Source organism: Rhagoletis pomonella, unplaced genomic scaffold (genome assembly GCF_013731165.1).
Source record: "Rhagoletis pomonella isolate Grant_MI unplaced genomic scaffold, Rhpom_1.0 Rhpom_scaffold_00008, whole genome shotgun sequence".
NCBI lineage: Eukaryota > Metazoa > Arthropoda > Insecta > Diptera > Tephritidae > Rhagoletis > Rhagoletis pomonella.
The window spans coordinates 14,472,649-14,499,957 of NW_023458562.1; the positions used below are offsets into that span (position 1 = coordinate 14,472,649).

Genomic DNA, 27,309 nt, shown 5'->3' on the forward strand with positions numbered 1-27,309 from the left:
TATTTTTTTGATGTGGTTGTTGTTGTTGCTATGTGGTAAACTCGGCGCGTGAATGATGAGGGCTTTCCTCGCTAATATGTACTTAGTTTTTAATTGCATTCCTCTTTTTTCATTTAATTGAATAATGATCTTTGTTTTATTTTGAAATTTTTTTTATTTTGTTGATTTGTTTTTTGTTTTCCAACTAAAATATATGAACATACATATGTTAGTTAGTTTTTTTTTTGTCTCACGCATTGCTTTGGATAATTATTTTAAGTATGCTTTCCGGCTAGAGATGCCAATACCGCCTATCTTTCGACTGCATTTTTCAATTAGCGGAGGTACCGAAATCATTCGATATGGGCCTGGCAGCACATTATGCTTGTTCTTTGCAAATTTTGAGGAACTTTAGAAAAGTTATTCGTTGGCATGTGTAACTTGAAAAGCTCCAAAGGAAAAACTTGCTTTAGATACACAAGCTGTGGAGCTTTTTCCTTATATTTTTCCTGCTTTTTTGAATGGCCTTCCGTTGCCGAGTTTCAATATTTTTTTTAGAAAGCTATTTATTAAAAAGATTAAGCCCCGAAATAATATTTTGAGTTTATACAATTTGCTTTGCTTTTGCGTTATTTTCGAAATTTAAATCTCCTGAGTTTTCGGACGTGAAATGGCAAAGAGTACATATTTTCCAAGGTCTCAAAAAACTAAAAAAAAAAAACTTTTTGACAAAAATGCTGAAAAATATAACGAGAAACCTACTTAAAAGTTCCAAAAAAATCTTAAATACTCAAAAAAAGAACGGTTCCAAAAATATTATGCGGAAATTTTAAATATCCCGAGAAATAAATCAGGAGTATTCTGAAAAAAAAATAAAAAATATTACGTAAAACATAACACGGAAACTATCTTAAATACTGAAAAGATCTCGAATGGTCACGATCAAGTACGTAAACTCTCCGAAAAACGCCGAAATATCCCAAAAAATTTTAATATTTAGAAAATAAGTACCAAATTTGACTTCATTCAATTATCTGGCGTTGCTTTGGACTTTTGAGCGACAAAATCAGAATTTTAGACATCAAAGATCCCGAAGTGATATAGAAGATATCCTAAAATAATTCCAGAAGTTCTCGAAAAATTCCGGAAAGGCCCGAAGAATACCGAAAGATCCCGAAAAGTAAAACGCTAAAAATGCCGGAAGGCCTTGGAAAAATCCCAAAAATAAACACGCAAGAACCGGAAAAATAAAGCACGAACAGTCCCGTAAAATCACAAAAATATCTCAAACTTACGGTTAGCTACTAAAAAAAGTTTGGATGGTCGCTAAAGAGTATAAAAAATTTAGGAAATATCCCGAAAACCCGAAAGAAATTTTTAAAATAAGTAAATACCTTTTGTTTTGCCAACGAAAAAAATTAACTTTGAACTCGGAATTTTAGTCGTGAAGGTACCAGGAAAACTATAATAGGTGTCGAAAAATTCGGAAATTTCTTGATCCATTAAAACGCGAAGAATCCTGAAAAGTGCCGAAAACTTACAAAAGTCTATAAATAAAAACTTATGATAAATAGAGCACGAAGATTCACGAAAAATATGGAATGATCTCCAAGAAGCATAAATGATGATAAAAAAAAAAATATTTGAGAAAATTTTTTAAAATACAAAGATGTTCAGAAAAATCTCGAAAAATCCCATGAAGCCTCAAATATCCCAAAAGTTAACGCAAAAAAAATCATAAAAGGCTCGAAAAATCCTTAAAAAGTCTCGAAACACCCTACAAAATCGCTCACTATTTGATTTCATTATCCAGAGTTTTTTTCTGAACTCCAATCCCGCATCCGAATTCGGGATTTCAAAAAATTCGCAGAAAAACTGGTTCTAGGAGTTTGTTTCTGCCTTTTTGTCGATCATTTTTTAATCGAAAATTTAAATCCCTGGATCGATTGAGGGACTCCATAAAAATAAAGAAGTTTATAAACAATCTAACAAAAAATTTTCGGTGATTATAAAACTCCCAATTTAATTGGCATCCCCAGAGTCGTTCAATTATTTTATGTGTGTATAATTTTATTTTTTTTTTGTGTTTATGCATTTATTTATTTTAAACTAACGCGGCTTTTTAATATCGTTGATTGCAGAATGTATGTATGTATGTATTTTAAGCGCTTTAATTTTTATTCGCAAACTACTGTGCAAATTCGATGCAGCTTTCTCCAGTTTTATTATTAATTCGAACATCGTTGTGCGCTTTCCCAATTAAAAGTGTACTGTCTTCTAAGTTCTGCATCACATTTTCACGTACATAAAAAATTTAATTTAGCAATTAAAATTTTTTTAATTTCTTTTGACAACAAAGTGCATTGCTGTTTTTTGCTGTGTGCGTGAGTGTTTTATATAAAAATAATTTTGCAAAATATCTATTAATTTTTATTCGTTTTTAGTTAACTGCTAGTAAAATATAAAATATGTTGTTATAATAATTACTTTTAAATTCAATATTTTTCTAAGAAAATGCCAAAAACAAATACACTTAGGTGCTGTTATCTATTTAAAAATATTATTTTTAAGCTATTAAAAACTATTTAAAAATTTTAAATTTATTCATTTCATAAATATTTCGTAAATTGGTAGTTACTTTTTGTTTAATGGCAGCTTTTGGGATATTATTTGTTGCGCCTATTAATCGGGTTACACATTAATTGTTTTCTCTTTTTAATTTCTCATTACTTAAGCAGTGATAAATTGCACGTTGAAAATACTAAATGCCTTCTAGTAAAGTACATCAAAAATATAAGTCACTATTTAAGTGCAAGTAGCTATAGTCAAAGCGAATATCGAGATAATCTGGATAATCTGCAGAGTGTAGGTAGCAAGTTGGGGATTGCGAACACTTTTAGATATGTCCACTGGGGCGGACCGATTATGATTATTATGATCGTATAGCTTGGCAAGTTTTTACGCGTAATTCTAAGCAAATTTCCAAAGAAACCATGGGCCTAAAATCAACTCGGAGTTTGCCGAATGGCGAAAATAGGTTTCGAAGAAAATTTTAAATTTTTTACTGTTGCGGCCTCTGTTGGAAGTTTTGAGAAAAATATAATAGCATAAATGGATTCGGCATACCTTTTAGCATGCTTTTATACAAAATTGCAGCACTTCTTGACAACACTAAAGCAAAAGGCCAAGAAACCTTTTTTCGCAATTTGGCATACCCTTGACTTCTTCGTCAAATTTGCTTGGAATGATACGTAGAATACTTCTGTCGAAAAAATCTCCCATGCAAATTGACCCGTCCTAATGTTCATACAAAAATGAGAAACGAATTTTGACAAATTGTCGAAATTAGTTTCGGAATCTCTGTCTCTATATGACAGCATTGCAATAAAAATTTAATTTTTTTTTAAGAATTCTTAATTTTTTAAACGTGTCGCAAATCAGCAGGCTTTATACTTATTTATGCATACATATACTTATATACATTGTTATGGCAATTGATTTTAATATCTCAAAAGATAAAAAATATTCAATTAACTGCGAAAAGCTATGCACTTAACAACACACACCAACATTTTTTTTTTTTGTTTATTTAACTAGAATTGTTGCACTTTACAAAAGAGACAAACAACTTCTGACAGCTGCTATGAAATCTAATTAATCCGTCACATAAAAGCATACTCACAGGGGATATGAAGCGCTGAGCCATATGTAATTAATAAGCTATACATGCCATGAATATTAAAGTTTTCCATTAAAATTAATTACTTTGTGTTGGGTAACCTTGAACTTATGCAGCTGTCGCCACACGCCATATTGTTTTACGAAAGCTGGCTGAAATTGAAGTCTCGCCCAGGCAGTGTTAAGCACTGCCTGATAAATTTTGACAGCCCCATTCGAAGTATTGACGAATTCAAAAGATTTTGAGTTACTGCTTAGTTGCTGTTTACAGTCGACCGAAAACGGTTTCCATTCCCAATTGGGCGCAAAAATCCAAGGTTCAAAGGCAACATTGTATAAAAAATTTTCATATTGAATAATAATTTTTTTTTTGTTTAGTTCCGAAAAATAAACTGTTAAACTTATCCATTTAACATAAACGATCTGCACACTTGAGTGGAAAGACTTTCCTGAAAAATTTTCAGGAATTGACTTTTACCGTTTCACGTTAAAGGTTATTTTTTTTTAGTTGGGATATTAATTTTGTGCCATATTTTTTACGATTTTCGATGGGGTTCTATAAAGTAAAATCCATGTACCAACTTTTCTAGTCATTCGGCCATGAAGTATAACACCCATAATAAATGAAATACTAATAAGCAGGACGACAGACTACATGGTAGCCATTCTCGACTACAGCTGTAATATTCAAGTGTTATTCCCATGCAGAAGAGACTGGAGATGAGACCAATTGGCAGATAGTGAGGCTACCGCTCTATACAACTACTGATCCAAGCTAAATTGCGATGTGGGAGCGGGAGTCTACTCAGAGAAACTCAGTTTTTCTCTGACTCTACGTTTGGGAAGATATATGGGCATATTCTAAGCAAAATATCTAGGTATCTTCAAAACCTCTAAAATCGTACGCATTAAAGTCTGCCACTAGAGTAAAGCAGCAATATATTCTGACAGCCCGGCGGCGTTATTTGCAATAACATCTCCGGTTACCAAATCTAAGCTGGTTAGGCTCAGTGTCTCATTCAACCACCGTCTTTCTAGCCTGGGTTGCCGGACATAGGAACATAGAAGGCAATGGCAAGGCCGATGAGCTAGTTTGGACGAATCTGATGTAATGGCACTGGGTTGCCCTCTCGGGATAGTCCAAGGAGATACTAATTTGCATTTCCTTGAACTGGCTAGACACAGGTGGTCGACTGACTATAACAGGACGAAGACCTTAGACCTGCTTAGCACATCAAGACCATAGGTACTCAGAATTGTAGCAATCATCGCGGAGCACAGCCCCATAACTAACACAATTTGTTGCAACTGTCACCTAGAAAATAGCGAATAAAGTGTCCTGCATTTCCTTTGTGAATGCCAAGGCCTTTCTATACCATAAGGGGGATCGATAGAATCATTAGAGAATCAAAATGGTTCGACCAAGCACCATGCACAAATGGCGCAAAAATGCGCTAATTGAATCCTTGGCAGCGACTAGAAAGAACTGCAACCAACCAAAAAGTTCAATAAGTTCGAGCGTGGTCATCGCTCTCTGGAACATGAACTTTATGAGAGGATTCCGAAAATGGTTTTTATGAAGGAAAACCTCGACGAAGTGTATTCATCGTTGGAAGCAGATCAGTATATGGCACGCCGGGTAATAGAGGCCATCAGTGAGATTCGTTACAATTTACTACCTCATAATTTGGCGGTTGCTCCAAAAAATAGTTAGTCCAACTCATGTATCATCTGGGCCTGGAGTTCTGCCACCGTTGGGCATGGCAGTTTTATACCTTACCTTTGAACAACAGAAGATAGGATTGCTTTTAACTACTCTTCCACATAAATACGTCAAAACATTTTCAACAATTTTTTCATTACCATTATCATCGCTGCCCCATATATTTAAAGCATAGTCAGGCGGCCGTGTTAATCCAACTTGTTAATACAGAATTAACTGCAGTTAAACTGAAATAAGTCCTGCAGCTTACCCTAAAAATTAATGCGGATCAGAGGAATTTGTGATGGCAACAAACTAGCTAAAACGGCCAGCTTTTGTCTATTGTACAAGTAAGTAAACAACCAAAGTGAGTTTGGGGTTTCCGGTAGCCAAGGGGAAGAATTTTTTTATTTTACTTTTTTCTTTTGTTTAATTTTATTTCACATTACTTATTTTATTATTAGAGAACTAAGTTTTTGTATTAGGTTTTATTAAAAAAAAGTAAATGAATTTAAAAAAGTGCAATGAAAGTTCTTCTGGCCGTTGGACTCGAACCTATGACCACGTGGCTCCTTGACTAGATCAACTCCGCCATTAATCCAATAAGAGCACATCTCACCTTTTTTTTAGAGTCACTCCCTTCTCTGGCAGAAAAAAAACGCTAAAGCACTCTTCTTGCATTTATTTCAACCAATGGATTTCCTGAAACAAGTACCTACAATAAAATATAAATCAAGTATTTTGAAAAATTTTTGCCTTAAAACGTTTGTTTAGGCGAAAAAGTACCGAAATTGCTAATTTTTCCCTTGTCACTCGAAAAAATCATAACTTTTTTTTTTTTTATAACTTTGTGAAGTTTTCAAATAGAATATTCATATAAGAAGCAATGGACTTTGACAACAAATACAGCATATCTGTGAAGTTTCAAGATTGTGCTACCAAATTGGAAAAAAAATGGCAGCATGCAGTATACCTGTCGCAGCTATTTAATTAATAACTTAAGATACTTCAAAATGTTAAAATTAAACAGTGAAAATGTTTTTCTTGTCAAAACGAACGAATCTAGTGCAATAAAACTAGTGTGCCACGAAATTAAAAAAAAAAATACTCTGAGCAAAAGATGACTATGATTTGAGAAACTAAATTCCATTTTTACAATTTTTATTGGCAAACCGTCACTGCCAATAACCTCTGCTAGTTTCACAGAGGATTTTTTCACACCCTCGCCCCGTAGGAATATTAGAAAGAAACTGCTCTCCCATTTCTTCTCATGTTTTTGCAGGCTATTTCTATCTGAAAAATTCGAAACTCATATTCTTTGTTCGCGCAAAGCCTCTACAATTTTGCGCAGATTTAAATGACTAAAATTTAAAAATAAATTTTTGCATGAGTTCTACGTCCTTTAGCGGATAAGTATCTAACTATATATCGAGCCCTAACCGCCAAAAGGATGTGAGCGACATTATTTTTCAAAATTTTCTTTTTGATGCCGAAATGCACCTTCGGCATCTATTTGCATTTTTGAGTCAAAAATAAAATTTGAAGAAAAGAAATTCCCTTACATCAATTTTGCAGTTAGGGCACGATATATTTAATTTAACTTAACTTGACTGATACACCTTGCTCTCGTCTCTTACTCTCTTTTAACTGATATATTTTTCGCAGAAACACACCTATGTACATACAGTAAATATTAATTGATATCAATTTCTATGCATTTATTTGCCGTTTTATTTAATCTTGAATTTTCAACTACAAGCGCATGCTCTCTACTTGCGTTTATTTTATTGACTGCCGATTTCTATACTAAATTTTTAATTTACTTATGTTGATCATAGATCTTCTTCAATTTCAGCGCCTCGCTGTTCCTTTTCATCTATGTAGGTTTCTTCTGTGTTTCACTTTTGTTTCTGTTTTTGTTTTTTATACCTGCCTTACGTTTTCCTTTAACATTTACGTTACGTTAACTTTCGTTTACAGACATCTAACTTAACTCATACGAGTACGCTTACAATTACTTTATTTAGCTGCTTTTTTTTCAAAAGTCGTTAATTTGTTTCGATCCTTTCTCCTTAATTTAAGCTTAGAGCACAAGCCTGACTTTACGACTGGCGGCTGTTACATTAAAGTTTCTTGACTGTTTTAAATTTTTTGTTAAGTTTTTGGAAGTTCTTTAAGTAACGCATACGCACATAAGTATACATATGTATGTATGCATAGAATAAAATTGAATTTTCCTTTTTTTATTTTAGATATTTTGTATATGTATTTAAGTTCAGTTAACATAAGTTTATTACGTACTTGTCGCTGCTGATTTTTTAGACAATTTTTTCTCTTTCATTCGTTAAGTTTTTTTTTTGTTTTTTTTTCGTTTCAAATTTTGGTCGTTTCAGGGTTGCAATGAATATATGTAAGTTTGTATATATATAGTTATGTATAAGCATGAGCGTGATTGTAAAATTGCAAAATCTTTACTGCATGAAGTTACGTAGTCATTACTTTACGTAGCGTTTATATCATTTCTTTACGTTTTTTTTTGTTACCACTTCTCTCGCTGACTTTTTTTTATTTTGTCTCTTTTCGCTTCATTTTTTTGCCCGCCACGATTTCGTTTACTTTTTAAACATTTAACATTAAAACACTTGTCACTCGTATCGTAATATTTTGAGTGATATTAGACACGAATGAGTGAGTTTGACACTTAATTAAGTATGAGATATACACATGTGCTTTGAGTGAAAATGTGCGTTGAAATACTCATGTGCTTTGACTGATATTTTGTGTGGCTGAATTAGTAAATTTTAGCGCCAGTAAAAATGTCATGCCTCTTGACTCAAAATAGTGCTATTATAACTTACCAACAATAAAGTGTCTACAAAAAAGTGGGAAATGTGTAAAAGACAAAAAATGATAGATAGGGAAGGTATTTAGTTTATATGCCCTCAAAAATTACTCAAGTTCCGAAAAAAGCGTTGAGTGAATTTTTGAGTTAAATTTTTAAGTTAAATTTTTGAACTGAATTTTTGAGTTGAATTTTTAGTTTATTTTAACTAATATACTAGAGAATATTTTAATCATAACAAATAGTCCATATGCACAAATAGAGTAGTGTTTTTTTAATATTATTGAGTGAACTTCGATTGAGTATTTTTCGTAAATTAAATTTTTTAACGCTTAGATTGGAGACTGCATTTAATAACATGCCAACAATGTTTCTACAAACTGAGCGGAAACTGAATAAAATCCATATGGCGAAAAACAATTATGAAAATTAATAACAATAGAGGTGCACATTTCTTTTTTAATCCTTTACAAATTTAAAAAAAAAAAATCGGGAACATTTTTTAATGAAATTTTTGCAATATTGTGAGTAAATAATAATCTGAGTTTATTTCGAGCATAAAAATTTATAATTCCGGTCAAAATTTAATGCACAATTCAAACAGCTTTTGTTTCCAATATCAATGAGTGATCTTTTTTATTGAGCTAATTGCGAAAATAAAAGGCAAATATGTTTACATTTTTTAATAATAAATGAATTCCTGCAAAAATTAAAAATACAATTTAGATGGAATTTCTTAACATTAAAATGCAAAAGTGTAGATAGTGACTTGAGTGAGTTTGTGTCTACTGAGTATGAAAAACTGAGTAATATTATGTTCAAGTGCATATTAATAGTAAATGTCCGAGTGAAATTTACATTGAGTGGATATAATTGAGTGCATTTTGATTGAGTGTTTTGCCAAAATTGAATGAAACTATAAATTTCTGAACATTTAATGAATGCTTACTACTTTAATTATACATATTGGTAAAATAATTTAAATGGTATGTCCTTAACTTCAAATGGACATAATAACTTGAGTGAGTTTTTGTCTTTTGTGAGTATAAAATTGAGTAGTATTATGTTCGAGTGCATCTTAATGATAATGGTATGGCCAAAATTTAAATGCACGAAAGAAGTCTTTGTTGAGTGAATAACTTTGAGCGAATAATGTTGAGTGAATTGCGAAAATTAAATTAACTATTAATTTTTGAGTTACAACTAAACGAAATGCAAAAATTAAGATAATGACTTCAGTGATTTTGTGTACAAAAGTGAGTGATATTGTGTTCGAGTGGCGCCAAATAAAATTAAATCTCGCGTTCAGGGTTTATATTGAGTGACTCGTAATTGCGAAAATTAAAAAGAACTTCACATTTTCAAGTAAAATATAAATAAAATCAAAATATGAATATAACAACTTGAGCCAGTTGGTATTACTTCAGTATAAAAGTGAGTGATATATATATTATTCGAGTGCTTCTTAATGAGTATGTTAGTGCTGAAAAAGTTAAAATGCACGCGTGAAGTTTATATTGAGTAGTGAGTGGTGTTTGTTTGTACACGTATTAATATTTGTTTATTTTTGAGTGAAATTTCGAGTTATATTGTGAAAAAAGCTAAAAATACAAGTGCGAAATATTTTTCATTTAAATAAGCTGCTACCACAGTTTTCTTAAATTTTACGGAGTTATCGATTCTTATTTATTTATTTTTTATTCATTAAAACAATAACTCGACTGGCGCTATGAGTGCTGTGCTACTGTTTTTTTTTCGTAGTCTTCTCTAGTTACTTATTTGAAAAATTTTAATGCTATTCAGCATTTTTTATTTCTGCCTTTTCGGTCGCCTATCTGCCCACACTTCTCGCTAAAGCCCGGTGAGCATGCTATTGCCCAAAAATTCATTATTTCCTTTTTTTATTGTTTTTTTTTTTTTTTATCAACATAAGTATACACACAAACCATAAGTTAAATTTCAATTGCATACATTATAGTTCATTGATTTGCCGCTTGATTACAATATAATTTGTCAGGCCCCCAGCATTCGCTGCTGCCGCGCCATTTAGGTACATACAATTCGCCTTTCACGCGTCGCTTAACCTTTCTCCTTGCATGCGCTCTCTAAATTTCAAGTTATACTACTAAAAATCGGTAGTCATATATCGTTTGTTTTATTATTGTTGTTACCGCCAGCTGTCGTCGTCTTTTGCTGATTATTGTTTTTTGTATTTGTTGTTGCCACTGCCGCCGCCGCCGCCGTCGCCGCTACATGCGTCTCCACAATGGTCACCACATCGACTGAGGTCATTTGTGCCTCCATTGTTGCTCTGCGTTTAGCTGCTGCTACTGCCACTGCTGCTACATTTTGCACTTGTTCGATTGTCTTGTTTATTGTATTAGTCTGTTGTTGTTGTTGTTGCTGTTGTTGTTGTTGCTGCTGTTGTTGCTGCTGCTGTTGATGGGCCATTAGTCCACCGATATTTACCGTGGTTGTGTTCGCTGTTATAGTTGTTGTTGTGTTCGTGTTTGTTGTTACTGTTGTTGTTGTTTGCGCTACATCCATATTCAATTGCCGACTGATCTCCATATCGATAGCTTCAGCATCCTCCGGATAACGTTCCGAACAAAAGATGGCACCCTCGCGCAACAGCTTTAACAAGTTAATTCGGTCCTCAGCGTTTCGCTTTGCACACAATGGTCTGTAGGTGAGAGAAAGACAAAGAGAAAGAGAGAAAGGGGTGGAAAGGAATGAAAAAATTAAAAACAAAAGATTAGTAAAACCCGAAGATTAAAAAGTAACTTTATGTGTTATCCAACAGAAGTGCGAGTGAGTTATTTTTTATGAGTCCGCGAGCATAAAAAGGCAATACGGCAAATGTCTCTAAAGAGATCTTATAAGAGAACTTTCGATCTAGAATTTTGCTCATAGAAAATAAAAAATTTTCCTTCGTACTTCTTATGGCTGCGAAATGAGTTAATTCTTACTTTGAGATGAGCTATTGAGATAAATATGAGTGAGTTAGTATACGTGCTGAAATACAACAACAAATTAAATATTTTTGAACATCGAAATAAAATGATCCTGTAAAATTCAGAAAGGGACTTCGTCATTTTCGAAACAAAAAAAATATATGTGGAAACTAAAAAATAAACAAAGCAGAAAGAATTTAGCCGGAAATCTCCCATAAGATAAATTATATGCCGCCAGGAAACCACTAATTTAACAAATTTTATATTAAGAAATTTAATAAGAGCACATAGTAGAGAACTAGAGTGTCCCTATGGTGTTTTTTTTTTATAAAAATTAAAACATTGGTAACTTTTAAGGAAATGAATGAATAAAAAAACAAGGCTCCGTACCTTTTATGAACATCAGCAAATTTTGCTTCAACCTATTACTGCATTTTACATTAGTTTATTGTAATCTAAACAAAATGTTTATTTATTTACATATATTCAATGTAAAAAACTAAAATTTATTTAAAAAACTCAAATCTGAACAATGTGTGGTGTGCAAGATATGCCGCATAATGCAGCGATAAAAATGATTTTTACTACTGTGTATGATCGATATGTAAACCAGGACAAATAATTTGATATTTTTAGCTGCCTACATAACGGAGTTATATAGCAAAACTCGTATCTGAACAATCAATGGTATAGGAGATATAGCTTATACTCTCAGTAGACTTTGTATGATTATTTAGAAAATATCTCGATTTTAGCCGTCTAAATGAAAGGCTTTTAAAGTATAACCCCATATCTGGGCGATCAGTTGTGTCGAGGCTATAGGTTATAGTAACCCGATTTTTGTAGTTTTCGTGTCAAGCTTTCTGTTGATAATGAGTGAAAATAGTGCGAAATATCATATTCCTTGCGCATAAATGGAGGAGTTATAAGTGTGAAGTAAATTCTATGTCACTCAACATGAAAAAGTCTAAAGATAACCGTTTCGATCAAATAACTAACTAATAAGGATTTGTGATCATATTGCTGATCGGTTAACTAATTTCATCCATCCAGGTGAAATAATTCTTATTATTATTATTGCGTTAAAAATTTGTCTTGGGATTCCGCTTTATCTTTGAGTCCGGTAATCTATGAGTCTGCCATATCCACCTTAGGCGCTGCCTTTCTAATACAAGCGTTTTAATTTTCATTTTGGTTAAATTATGTTTTTTGTCTTCCACGTAAACTTTCTGGGGTGTGGAAATGTTGGCGGCTGCTCTGTGGGTGCCTTGTATTAAGTAGCAGACATTCTTATCAAAGAACAAAGCTAACTTTTCAAAGCACAAAATCTCATTAGCGTCAGTCCAAATTCAACAGCTTAATCAAATTTGAAGCTTCCAACACAAAAAGTAGTGTACAATGCGTCACCACTAAAAGAGCTTTCACTCGCAAAAAGGGCAAAAACCGCACGTTTCAATCAAAAATCAGCCAAATAGGTAAAAAAGGAGCTATGATTTCCATACGCATATCACCACATAAATGCTTACACGCACATATCTTCATACATACATATGTACGTATGCATTTGAACTTATGTGCAAGTATATGTATAAATTTGAAGGCGCTTGTAAAGCCACCGCCAAGTAAAGCCAATAAATCAACGGTGATTTTGCATTTAACGGCACAGAAAAAATGCGTACATGGCCATGGCTGATATACATATGTAAGTATGTTTATGTACAAATACACAAACATATTTATTTATTTATTTATTTATACACAGCCATTTGTCGGCAACCAGCCAGACGCACTCCTGCTGCGTTACGCTTTATGAGCTGTTGTGATATGCCAGGTTTGTATGCGGATGACGTTTTCATTATTCAGACAGCATACAAGTGTGAATATTTGAATGCATGTAATTGTACTTGTGTACATACACGTGTACACTAGACCGGATCTGTCCTCATGCGATAGAAAAAAACTTTGATAGCTTACTTTGAGAGGATTTCAGGGTCATACTGGCGAGTACTAAGAAGAGCCAAAATCGAGTTTTCTTCGTAACTCTTTTATTTGTTACTCGATTCCACATGGTTGAAAAGATAACTTTTCGTACTTTAGTACTGTTATAATTTTTGGATTCATAATGTTCGACGTAATAGAAAAATTTATCAAAAGAGGATTTGTTGGATAATTGGAATTTTTTTCGAGGAAATGGATTTGAAGAAATTTTTTTAGGAAAAAATAACTTTTACGGAAAAGACATAATTAAGGAAAACTCTGTAGGAAAACAGAGTAGAAACAAAGATTTTTTTTAAACAAAACTATTTTTGCGGTAAAAATTGATTCTTCGGGAAAAATTATTTATTGGAATAAAAAAAATTAACACAAATTTTAAAGGAAAAACTAGTTTGCTTTTCGAAAAGCTCACATAATGGAAACAATTATTTTAGGAGAAAAAATATTTTTTATTTGAAAGTTGGAACTTTTTAGAAATATTTGTTTTTAAGAAATTTTCCTTCAAAAACAATTTTTTCGGAAGAAAACATAGTTAGAACTAAAATTATGTTTAAAGAAAAACAATTTTTTTAAATTTTCAAACAGCAGAAACAAGGATTTTTTGGGGGAAATCTATTTTTGTGGTAAATAGTAACTACTAGCAGTAGTAAGGTAATAGTTTTCTTTGTAAAAAAATATTCATGGGAATGAAAACTAAAAAAACACAGGAAAATAATCAGTTCAGCGAAAAAATTAATTTTGAAGATATTTACATAAAAAAGTCATCATGGAAAATGAATCTCGAAAAATAATATCTATCAAAAAAATTCTGATTAAAAATGATGAAAAATTTACTAAATTTAGAAAAAAATAAATTATATTAAATTGGATAATTACATTTTTTATAACAAATACCTGGAAGAAAATTTCTTTTAGCTAAAATTTATGAGAATTTTAAAAATAAAATTATTTTTTAAATAAAATTTTTTTGTTTGATACCTGAATTTGATAATTAAGCTTTCGATGCGTCACCGTATTTTTTATAATTATCGGCTTATGGTCCTGATGGGGTTAACTCAACTTGTACCTCATTCAATACAGTTTTACTCTTCATAAATAAATACGTTTTTGTAAGCGATGCATTTTTTTCTTTGGAGCCGGAAGTATAAGTAAATAAACAGAAAAGTAGAGTGATCTTAAATTTGTCTTTAAACCGAAGGAAACTTTGGCTGTTTTTAGAACTCGCCAAAGATGAACATTTTTGTTCTCTCAAAGCAAGCTTTCAAACTTTGGGGTAATAGCAAACTTTTTTCGCGACCCGGTCTAATGAACATACATATATGTACATAAATTCACAATTCTCATGCATACAATAGTGTTTCTGCAAACAAACACATGTAAACTGTAAATATATATTTGTATGCGCAGCGCTTAAGCCCGTAGGATAGCAGCTTGAGGCATTGAAACTACCTTGAAAGCGACAGCTGACCATCAGCTTTCAGGTGCTACCGTCACCACAAATAATGGACTGCGCGTGTACTGAATGGGCAAATGTTTGTAAGTGTGCACTCAAAATGTATAATGATGGCTGTTGGTCAGTTAGAACATACATATGTATGTATGGATATGTGTGTGTGAACAATAGAAAGCTTTTTGCCTAAATAAATGCCGGTAGTGCCCGAGGATGTGGCAACCTTAGTTTGGCGTTGAAATGCATTTAATTGCATAAGCGCACACAAACGCAGACTACACTAAACCAAGCACACTTTGTGCCTTACATACATATGTACATATGTACATACATACATACATCCCTGCATAACGAAAACATTTCCATTTATCACACTTTATTAAATCATTTGTAGCTATGCTGTCTTCTGCTGCATGCAACATATGTTTGTACTTTCTGGATGCCTAGTTTTTCTTCGCTTTCAGCTTTAGTGCGCCAGCTATCACGGCTACATGCTACATAATTCATTTCCCAGTTTCATGTCATATTTTTTCATTACCACATCTCTTGCATTTCAATCGCTTGCTTACTAAGTGTGAACCTCGCACACATGCATGCTGCCAATTTTAAAACAGCTCCCGGCCAACTAGCCCAAATTTATCCGACCTCCAACAACTACCTTTCCTGCCACCATGCGATTGGCTTTTTGAATTCTCCTTAACTCTTTTTTTTTTTTTCTTTGGTCTACAATGTAGTTTCCCTCGCTTATTTTGCTTTCAACCATTTGCTCACAACCAGTTTTTCATAAAATCACAATCCATTTTGCGGTATGAATAAACCATATAGCCGCTATGGCATGACACGGCAAAGGAAATTTAAAATGGCTGGCTATGTCCGGTCGGCTCGTTTGTCAAAAATTTGATAAATTATCGCGCTTTTCAGTACGATGAGGAAAAAAAGGAAACCTTCATGACATAAAACGCTAATGGAAATTCCGTAATGCCTTGCTTTCACTGTGCCCCGGTGCTTATAAAATATTACCATACACTATTGACTAAATCGAATTAAGAGAACTGCATACTTGCTTTTTGCATGCCATATGAACGCTTAAAGCTTTTGTATTGATTTCAGATTTACTACAGCAAATAAATGGTAAAACTGCTGTAGGGTTTGTTGCCCTCACAAGATACGAGATCACACACTGTCCGTTGCTTTTTCACATGTAAGACCTACATTGGGTTCGCCGAGTTCGAGTCTGGGATAATAGAAGTTAAATCGGAGAGTAACACGCGTCTCCTGAGGCAGCCTCTCAGGACGAAAGTTGATGAAGGTGGTAATGTTCGTCCATCGGTAATATCGTTGATTACCTGCCTGGGGTACGTCGAGTTAAGTGATTGTTGTACGTTAAGGTTCCTAGGATGAGTTCCTTTTCTATAAAGTATATTTTCGGGCCTCACGTCAATAGCAGTCGGCCAGGAATTGCTAGCTCAGCATGATGTAGACTTTCCAGTCTGTCGGGACTTTAGAAAAATCATTTCCTAGTTAGAGGTCTAGAAAAATTATTTTCAAATTAGAAGTTCCTCTGGGAAACAATATATTTCTTTGGTCAGATTGGATGTTATTAGATGATTGTCCTAGTCAAAGAAGCAGGCTTCGGATTGGTTGCTCTCCAGCGTGAACCTCTAATCCGACAGTCACGCGGTCACCAGAGATCTTAGCTCTTTGATGGTTGGTTCGAAAAGAATAAAAGCTTGTCTGACTGATTAAACTCTTTGGGTTCCGGGTCACAGCGGAACCGCTTGAAACTGCATGGCAGATGAACTGGCAAGACAGGAAATGCTTGAGAAAGTACTCCCGGGTGCAGGAAGTCTGGGTGCTACCTTAACCTCGTGTGACCTACTTCTGGTCAGATGAGCATTTAGTCAGCTCAGCGGGCGATGGGAAAAGAACTTGGAATGCAAGGTAGCTTAAGTAGTTTGGCGTCATGTAGACCGAAATCAGTCTAGGGAGTTTTAGCTGATCATTGTGTGATAGTTAAGCATGCCATAAGGCTGAATATTACGGACTACCTTTACCGCACCAGATGCTTGTAGGAAGAGGACATCATCTCAATACCTGCTGCTCTGGTGCCTCACATTTGTGAGGCAAAGGTTCAGGCGCTTTCGGGAATGTGTATCCGTCGCTTTAGAAACTTCGTTGTGAACACGGAGGGTTTTTTTCATTAAGCTTAGGTGTCATCGCTTTGTTCCTCCATCCCGGTTTCTACCCTCCACCCATCCTTCCGACCTTCCTATGTGTTTCTCCCTCCTCTCTTAAAAGAACCACAATGGAAAGCTTTATTCGTATCTAAGAGTGCGTTTACCTACGGAGGCTGCCTTCATACCTTACCTGACCATAGTGAGGACAGGCCCTTCGTCTATCCTTTTCTTTTAATAGACTCTTGAGGTACTTAAATGGTCACAATCAACGAAATACTACTATTTTATATGCATGGAATATATGTTGTCGAAGAGTTAGAATGCCGCCTCTGCCCTGAGGAAACGAGGAAACTTCTAAACACATTCTTTGTAGCTGTGCGGTCTTGACTACATCGAACCCTTTGTAAGAAGGATTTTGGTCGCCAAGGCCATTCTAGTATTCACTAAGGGAGCCGTAAGTATCTTGGACATATTGTATATTGGCCAACCAAATTTGGCGCACGTAAAAGGACATGCTTAGCTCCACGAAATTTACACAAATATAAAGAATAGACTAGGAGATGATATCGACAGCGACGACGAGCTTATCATTGGCGACTAAATGCTTAAGCTCAGATGGCTACATGAAAACGACAAGATTTAGTTAAAGTGAGAAAAAGTAGAAAACGCGCAGCTCTAATTAAATTCCGGTCAAGAGCAAGAGGTAGTCACTATACTACTACTATTTATACCGTGAGTCTCGGAAAAGACCGAGAACAAGACTAAAGAAGAACTAAAGCCGGCCATAATCAAGTTAAAATTCAACAAAAATGCATTGAAGAACTAAATAAATTACAACTGAAATACGGTACAAAAAAAGTAAGTGCGCCTGGGCCACACTGGAGAAGTGAAATTTACTTTACATACAAATCTATTTTGTCTCATAACCAATATAGGTGCATATGTACATACATATGTATATACATAGATATGTACATCTGCTTTTGCTTAGGGATATATTTTTTGTGTTTTTATAAGCTTTTATTTAACTTGGTTATCCCGCGCAAATCGCGGAAATTTCCAATCGATTTTAAACTGACTTCCCGACAAGTTAGAGACTTGAAATTTTCAGCATAGTTCCAATCACGATGACAATGTAATTTAAAATGTAAATGAACTCTCCATATGGTCCAGGGGTCTTGATAGAAAGGCGGTAAAAAAATAGTAAGATTTATGGCTAACAGAGCGTAATTTGCCAAAGAACGAAAAACCACTATAAAATTGTTAAAGCTGCCGGCGCGCCGCGGCGGTACTATAGCAAAGCTATTCCTAGTCTAGATATGAACCTCGTTGTAGGCATCATATCAAGGAGATACAATTAAAAGACTCCAGATGTCGCCCTGCCAGAAGAAGTTAAATATTGCGCCTAAATATATGCCATGCTACAGCGGAAATGGACGACACGCCATTTCTTTAAATAAAATTAACTGCTGCTGTATGTACATATGTATGTTTATACAAAATGTAAGCAAACAACATTTTGCTTGCCAAGTCTTCTGTTCTCTTTGACTGCAAGTTGAATTATTTTAATATCTATTGCAAAATTTTGTACATAAAATAAAATAACACTTTTTAATATACAACGCTTTTATAAATAGACTAAAAATTATAAAATAAAATAATGTAAAAAAAATATTTTTTAAAAACAAGCTTTTATTTAACTTGTACAATCAAAGGAATAAAATGAAGTAGTGTAACAAAAGATTTTTTAGCAAGAAAATTTTGTCAAAACTGCACTAAAATGAATAAAATAAAATAAGTTAAGGTCTCGTTAAAGTTACTAAAAGCCATTTAGTGAAAGGAGTTATTCAAACTCTAATGAAAATTACTAACAATTTGTACTAATTTACTTCGTTTTTAAAAAAGCTTGAAGGCGAATTCAGCGTACATGCATAATTGGTTAGGTATGTATGTATATGTATGTATGCAGATATTTAAATGCCGGTTTGCTATTCGCGCGACAACGAAGTAAATTAGTACAAATTGTTAGTAATTTTCATAAGAGTTTGAATAACTCCTTTCACTAAATGGCTTTTAGTAACTTTAACGAGACCCTAACTTATTTTATTTTATTGATTTTAGTGCAGTTTTGACAAAATTTTCTTGCTAAAAAATCTTTTGTTACACTACTTCATTTTATTCCTTTGATTGTACAAGTTAAATAAAAGCTTGTTTTTAAAAAATATTTTTCTTACATTATTTTATTTCTATCTAGATCCCTACCTCCGCCCTGTTCGTTCTAACTAAATTTATGTTATTCTGTTTTCCTATATGTTCATTTTTATCTCTATACAAAGTCAATAACAAAATCGATAAAAATATCGATAGCAAAATCGATAACAAAAATCGATTAGAAAATCGATAAATATATCGACAACAAAATCGATAAAAATATCGATAACAAAATCGATAAAAAATATCGCTAGCAAAATAGTTTAAAATATCGATTACGAAATCGATAAAAATATCGATTATTATATCGATAAGTTCCGAACGTATCGGTAGCAAAATTGATAACAGTATCGATAAAAATGTTGATAACAAAATCGGTAAAAATATCGATAACAAAACCGATAAAAATATCGATTACTTTATCGATAAGTCCCGAGATCCCGAAAATCTCTAAAATCACAAAATAGCTCCCAGATTGAGTCTCTGTGTCTCTCTCTATTTCCTTTCTCTTTAATTACCTTTATTTTAATATTTCTTCCCCTATCTTCATCTTTACTTTTATCGGTATCCTCATCCTCATCTTTGTTTTTACTTTTATGTTCATCATTTTCTTCATTATGGGAGAGAAGGGGAATATCCTTTGCCTTATATATTTAATTAAAGTGTTTAAATTTACCTTGGTCTTCATTTTTGCCTTTATCTTTACGCATCTTTGTTTTTGTTTTTATTTTAACCTTTGCCTTTATCCTTTTCTTTATCTATGTACGTACTGACCTTTACTTTCATTCTTGTATTGGTCTTTTTCTAAGTGTTATTCTTTAACCTTTTATTAGCAAATTTTTTTTTAATTAATACCATATGCATACACACAAGAAGCACTTGTTTCAGCCCCAACCATTTCCATTGCATCATTTCCTTGTGCAATTTCCGTTGAATTTGCCAATTTACTCCCAACCAGCCAACCGCCGCTAAAGAAGTTTCACTTCAAAAATCGATCGGTGTATCGTGGGGCTTCTCACCTACGATAGTTCTTACGGTCGTTCGAGAATGCTGAAGATCTCTAGAATCGTTTCAACAGCAACACAGTGGTATTTCGGGAAATGAGAAAGCAGTAAAGAGATTTGAAGTAGGATTGTACATTTCTATTTTCCAACCTCCTTTATTTAGCAAGGTGCCAAAAAACGTATTTTGCAAAAATTTTAATTTTGTTGAGGATTCCAGTAAAAGACCTATCCAGTAAAAAAGTTTATTCGGAAAAGAAAAATTATTTGCTTAAGGCGACACACCCCTACCCATCTAGCGCCTGTTTTTAAAATAGCGAAGATAGATTTTGCAGATAAGCGTTTTATAGCTTTTGGGTAATCTTGTATAAGCTTTAAAACACTTCTGGCTTTTGAAAAAACTTGAAGGTGGGAGTTTGAACCGTTAAGCATGATTTGGATGTTGTTGGAATGCAGCTCTGTTTGATAACAGCTAATGGGGAGTTTTTCATTGCATATTTTTAGGCACTCAAGGCCTTAAATTAAAAAAATCGACCATTTCGATCAAAAATATAGGAAAATTTTGCGAAAAATTTTGATAATGTTAAAATAAATAAACCAATATAGTTAATAAGAATGGGTTATCTATGAAACTAAACAAATAAATAAATAACAGTAAATCTAGTCTTAAAACACATCTTAATATATATAGTTAGATAGTAAGTTAGAAAGAAAGTAAAGCACATCGAGACAAAGATGTTGCGGGGGATAACCACCACATCTGGGCCTCTCCCCCTAACCTGCCTGAATCCTTCAATTGCTCCATGAAGTCCTTGCCCGTTATATCCACCAATGAATTGGGATCCATATTCGATAAAGAATCCAAATCCGGATCACTCAACACCGATACATTACACAGGTTATTTTGCAGTTGTCCCACTAGCTGTTTTATACGAGCGGTCTCAGCTGCGGCATCGGTGGTATCACCGGGTGGCTCCATGCCACCGCCGCCGACGCCAACGCCAACACCACCGCCACCACCAACACCAACAATACCGCTATTGCTGCCACGATGATGACTGGTTATGGTAACATAGTTGGTGGGCTGTAATTAGAAGAAAAGAAATGCAAAGTTGAACTTGATTACAATAAATTTTTATAAATTGAAAACTATTTGCAAGATAAACACTATATTTTTAAAGGTTAAGTTTGTATGAAAAACATTTATTTTTCTGACATCAATTAAGTTTCTTTTATAATTTTCATTTGCTAACTATGTACATACATACATATTACTGTAAAAATATTCACCTAGTCCCACGCAATTTCGCACAAACACACAGTCACTCAAAAAATTTTTTTTTTCTCTCATTAGGTTTAACTTGTTTTGCAATAACTACATCCAAGTTTAATTCTATTTAGATGCACACAACGAGCCTCAGTAAAATAATGCCAACTGCCTGTCAGGCGTTTTTCTGATTTCGCCAATGCAGCAGTTTGTCATGGCTTGTCGCCATTAATATTTATGAGCCTTTGGAGTTTGAATTATTGAACAAAGTATACAATACAACAAAACGAACAACAGCACTTAGGTCCGTATGGGGCGGAAATGACTTTTTGCTGGCCTATGAAAGGAAGGACATGCAAGTGAGTGGAGAATTACGGCTTTACTGTATTAAGTTTAAGAAGGTCAACGCACATTATTAGACTTTTCCTTAACGCAAGAAAATTTCAAACTTACACTCTCCAAGGAGCACAGCTGAAGTTTTGGAACTTTTTTCTAAGCAATCGCCTTAAAAATTGATAAGTTTTTATCTGATTGTTTCTATATGTATACTTTTAGTTTGCTTTACCAAAAATTGTATGACTTTATTCATAATAAAAAATTTAAGAAATCTTCATACAAATTTTTGATTTATAAAGCAGTTAAAGTATTCTATATTTTTTATAAATTTGGGGTACACCTCTGAATTTTCAAAATTTCTTTAATCCTTCCACAATGTTAAAAAAATCTAAAAAATTATAAAAATTAGCAATGCAACTATGTTGAAGACTTCCACTACCATCACTCCTATGTCTTTCTATGACCAGTTTTTCATACTTTAGAGAAGTACGAGGGAAGAGACTGATTTTAACGAGTGACTCAAAGCTGGAATATCGAAGTTGGTCGCTGCCCGTTGGCAATCCATCCATTGAAACTCCACACAAGCGACGACCAGCATTTACGCTCTGCGTGTATTTTGCTAATTTTCCTATGCAAACAGCGAGTTATGATTTGGTCGTGACTGCTCAACATAATCCAAAACCTTTTGGTAGCAATTATTTAGTGAATAAGATTTTAAGAATTTTTAAATTCAGACAATTTTGCTTTCAAGTTATTCACCGAACGATTTTTTGATACAGATACTTATTGGCTGTAGAATATGTATTATTACCAGTTCTTAAATTTTATTAAAATTACAGAACTTTCTTCTCAAAAATGTCAACACCAACGATATAAGTGAAAACTTTTGTTCTGTACCCTTCATAAAGCTTATCCGAGGGTGGCGTTTTGATCTTGATAATCCATATAAAGCTTCGAAAAGCTTTTCCTGAGATATCTGTCTTGGTCGTGGTTAACTTAAAGTCACAATCTGCATATTTATTGGCAATCAGTGCCAGCTCTTTATGAAAAAAAAAATCTGCAAAAACCGTCTCACGTGGGATATGGTTTGGTCGTGATTAGCTTACAGTCGCGCTTTAGATCAGTGACAATCAGAGAGAGCTTTTATTCTGTGTCAGCCTATAAATAACTGATAAAATATCAGGAAGAGCTTTTTTCACCTTTGGTAGATTTTATATGAGCATAGAGAGTAAAAGCTTTTTCTGATCGTCACTAATGTAGAAGGTATAAGATTTTAAATTTTTTAGCTTACTTTCCTACCACAATTGTTTACCTTTTTTAAAGTTGACCAAAGTTGGCTCTAAGCTTGTGACCTACGTAGAGACAGGTTTAACTATCTGAGTCATATCTAACATAACAAGGTTTTTCTGATTATTTGCCTATTTCTGATAGCTCGCCAATAATGCTGCTATGCCGTATTGCTTCTACCTTCAACAGCTGGACCATTTTAGATTGCTAAAGTACCGAACGACGACAGATGACATGAGGAAATCACCTGTGGAACTGACAGGAAACTATGTCCGGCGCTCTTTGCTAAAAGCACTGGCCTATTACTGAGCTTAAATAAGCAGAATATCAGTTTGCTAGTATCTGTTATAACAGGACGCTGCCTAATTGGCACGCATGCCTATCTACTAGGCGTACGGCTACATGACTTCTGTAGAAATTGTCAAGATGAAGAAGAGTAAGAAACTACTCTGCACCTGTTGTTCCAGTGCCCTGCTCTATGCAGGCGAAGACTGTAGACACTCGATAGGCAATTCCGCGATAACCTGGAGGACGTACGATTCGTTGAAATCAAGGGCCTTCAAAAACTCCTGCGAAGTTCTGCTATAGCGGAAAATCTTTCATCCTAAAATTACTTGTAGAGCATATCAAATGAAAATTTTTCCATTTTTGATAAAAAATAATTTTTTTTTTTTTATATTTGTAAATATGTAACTCAAAAGCTCGTAAATGTAATTAAATTTGATTCGATGCATATATATGTATATGTTTTGATTGGTAAACGGATGCTACGAGTTTGAAATCGGTTTTTTGGATTATCAAACCGCGCTTTGAGACCCACGAGCGTTACCTAAATAAGGCTGCCTCTAACTTTTCACAAATGCTTCAGAGGAAAAAATTTTATACCAAAACACCACCATTGCATCCCCTGCTTATAAGATTAACTTGCCTCCTTCTTTTTTGAGTTCTTGTTTTATGACTTGCTGCAAAATCGAGCTGCATTGTGAATCCCTTCAATTAAATTGTAAGATACAACATTTTCTTTGTAGTCTCTTTACAAAGCATTCACAAATTTGCAAAGTAACCCACTTTTTTGCACTGTAAAAAGCTCAGTCTCCCTCTAAAATAACATTTTTTTTATCAACGCTGTCAAACAAAAGGATCCTCTAATATCAATAACTCTCAACATTAATAACAGTTTATCTTAGCATACATACATACGTATGTATTCATGCATGTGAATCCAATTAAGCTCATACAAAGCCAGTCAGCGATACTGAATCTTCATAATTTTCTAGACGCACGCCTAGTTTAGGAGTGAGCTAAATCTCCCTGCAACCCACGACGATTTGGTTGTACTTAACACAATTTACATAAATGAATTAAAAGACTAACCGAGCATTAACTATGAAGATGTTCTAACAAAAGGATAAAAGAGACAAAGACGGAAGAGAGATGAAAATGTGAAAGAATAGCGCAAGGATACTTAACATCAGTCTAGGCCAAGTGTAGCTAAACTGTAGCGGCATTGTCAATGAAAATTAGTACACTTAAGAAGCTGAACTCTAGCGCGAACGCTTCATGCCGCCTTATATGTATTATCGATATACATACATACATACATACATACAAGTACATAAAATAGTAGAGGAAAGAGTGTGTATGAATTTTATTATAAGTAATTGCGAGAGTATTTTCTCTTGTTTAACCCTTTCGCACTTCAGAGACTGGGTAGCAATTACGCGAGCTCTGGCTTTATCTACATACCTTGCGGGCAAGAACCAAAGGAAGAAAGAAAGAAAACGTCGAAAAAGGCGTGAAAACTTTTTGCAAGTAAAAAATAATTTTAATTACTGAAAGTATTTTGAATGGTTTTATCTGGGTTTCTTCGCATTTCTTCCGTTTTCTTTGTAATTTTTTTTTCATCAAAGTGGCTTTTTTCGCAATTATACGAAAGTTGGCGAAATTCGCATAACTAACTTCCGGCGCGAAATAGTATGAGCACTTTTTTCTGGCTTATTAATTTTTTTATTATAAAAAGTTTTCACTCGGCAAGCGAATCGTTGCAAACTAAGTACTTACTTATTTGCCTTGTTTTCGCATGAGAGTATGTGGCAAGCGAGTGAAGTTATTGTGGATTTCGTGAGGATGTGAAGTGAAGATAAAAAATTTTTTAATTTTTAGCAAAAGAGTTTTACGTAGAGCCAAGGAAAATCAAAACAAAAATGTGCAAATTTGGCAAAAAATTTGTTAATGAAAAAATTAAGTATGCTCTCAAATGTACATTGGTGTTAAAAATTTGGCAGAGCGTACCTGTATAAATCCACTACTGGGCAAAAATACATTAGTGTATTTCTTTGATTCGAATCATCCAAACGTATTTATGTACATCGATATTTTTCGATACACCGAAGGCTATAAATCGATGCATCGACTTGCGTAGGAATTTTCATATTATTATTTCACTACAAATTAGCAAAATTTTACAAAATTCCTAATTAATTCCTATAATTGAGCAAACTAACGGGCCATTGAATTAAGTCAAACACTTTTTCGTATAACCATAGAAATCATAAAAATTTTAATTTTTAAGTCATTATAAATTCCTAATTTTCTGGGTTTTTTAGAAAAATTGTCCACTTTATTCGATATTATGTATTCTCGACACATATACATATATAACTTAAAATATAATTTCGTTTTATATGGAGCAAATGTGGGCGTGCAAATAAAAAAGCCTTAACAAATTTAAATTACTGAAGGAAATTGCTTCACTTATGAAACTTAGCCGGTTTGAATCAGACAGATAGCAATCTAGAGATTTTCTAACAAATTTTTTGGTCAAATTCATTTCTAAGCGGTTCTGTGTACTAGAGATGTAAGATTTCAAAAAACATCGATGCATCGATACTTCGGCTATTCGCACACATCGATATTTTCGATGCATCTATGTTTTCCCGACATCCGTATCCACAACTCGCCGGTGCACCAATTGAAACTAATTTCTTTTCAAAAAAATTTTACTTTTACCTAATAAATAGTTAATCGGTTTAGATAGATAGATTAATAGTTTCATATATTGCTCGTGTTTACGGTTCTTTTTAAATATTTAAATCAAGTTTTTAAGCACTTAATGCCACGCATATATCTTTTGATACATTTATCGACAAAGCAATCGATATATTTTTATTTGTCGATATTTTTGTCGACATTCATAAGTACAAATTTATTTATTGATGCAATGGCAGAGCATTTTGGTACCCAAAGTTACCAATGCTTTGATGAATAAATTGATCGAAACTACAAATATATTAAGCGATATTATAACCGATTTTTTCGATTTTGGTAATACTACTTTCTAATATTTACAACATTTTAACGATTTATCGATATCATAACCGATATACATACATACATATATAATAGAAATCGATATTTTTTCGTTCACTATATTAAGCGATATTATAATCGATTTTTCTATTTTTGGTAATACTACTTTTTTATATTTACATACAACATTGTTGACGATTTATCGATAACATAACCACATACATACGTATATATTTATCGAAACTGTAAGTGAAGTCAATGTATTTATCGATTTATCGATTCACTATTTTAAACGGCAATTACTATTTAAAATATTATACTCAGTGTAGACAAATTATTACTAAAAATTTTACCGACACGCGTCATCAAAGCTACAAGGGTTAATATCAATTAATCATTATCATATTCGAAATGTCAATCGAAACTCAATTTAAACTCGACATAAGTATTTACCGATTCATGGATACTTGCATCGATTTATAGGTATCATAATATATTTATCGACGCTATAATAAAAATGGATACATTTATTGGTTCACTATTGATCAGTATATTTGCTGAGGTCGATGTCAATCATTATCATTCGTTCTTTTTTAATTGCTAATGGCTACTCTTAAAACCACTGCTCATATTCGCAGTCGCAGCCGTATTCCTTTACGATTCCCGAACTTTCATTGTTCTGGCATCGTATTTTTTTAGAACTTTGTAAAATTACAGAATTTATATGCATAACAAAATTTAATTGCAAAGCAACGTTTTATCTTCAGATTAATTCTAGAAATCGTTCATCAAAAATCACAAAATTAATAACAGGACAGCCTAAAATTATGCAACGTGCAAAATTAGAATCTATACATATAATAAAATTGTAACAGGTCGATGTCTGTACATTATAGATATTAAAGAAAAATTAATGTGGGGGGTCTTTTTTAGAGCACCAGAAGCCAAATCGACCATTTTTAGAATTTTTGTCTGTCTGTCTGTCTGTCTGTCTGTCTGTCTGTCTGTCTGTATGTTTGTTCGCGCATCACTCGAAAACGAATGCATGGATTTGAATGCAGTTTTCACCGATGCATTGCTAGAGGTCTAACTTAAAATTTAGGAAGAAAAAAAATTAGAGA

The 27,309-nt window shown here is 33.5% G+C and overlaps 1 protein-coding gene across 5 annotated transcripts in view; it reads right to left on the reverse strand.

The window, feature by feature from the left end:
- Positions 1 to 7,062: 7,062 nt before the first annotated feature.
- Positions 7,063 to 27,309, reverse strand: part of LOC118744228 (DNA fragmentation factor subunit alpha-like) — a 162,913-nt gene continuing 142,666 nt past the window's right edge. For 4 of the 5 annotated variants that reach the window (XM_036477106.1, XM_036477105.1, XM_036477104.1 and 1 more), the window contains exons 4-5: positions 20,769 to 21,073; positions 7,063 to 10,884 (exon numbers count right to left, since the gene is read on the reverse strand). In XM_036477106.1, coding sequence (XP_036332999.1) covers positions 10,341 to 10,884; positions 20,769 to 21,073 — 849 coding nt within the window. In that variant the 3' untranslated portion in view covers positions 7,063 to 10,340. The remainder of the gene's footprint in view (positions 10,885 to 20,768; positions 21,074 to 27,309) is intronic. The other variant, XM_036477107.1, reaches the window with a different exon arrangement.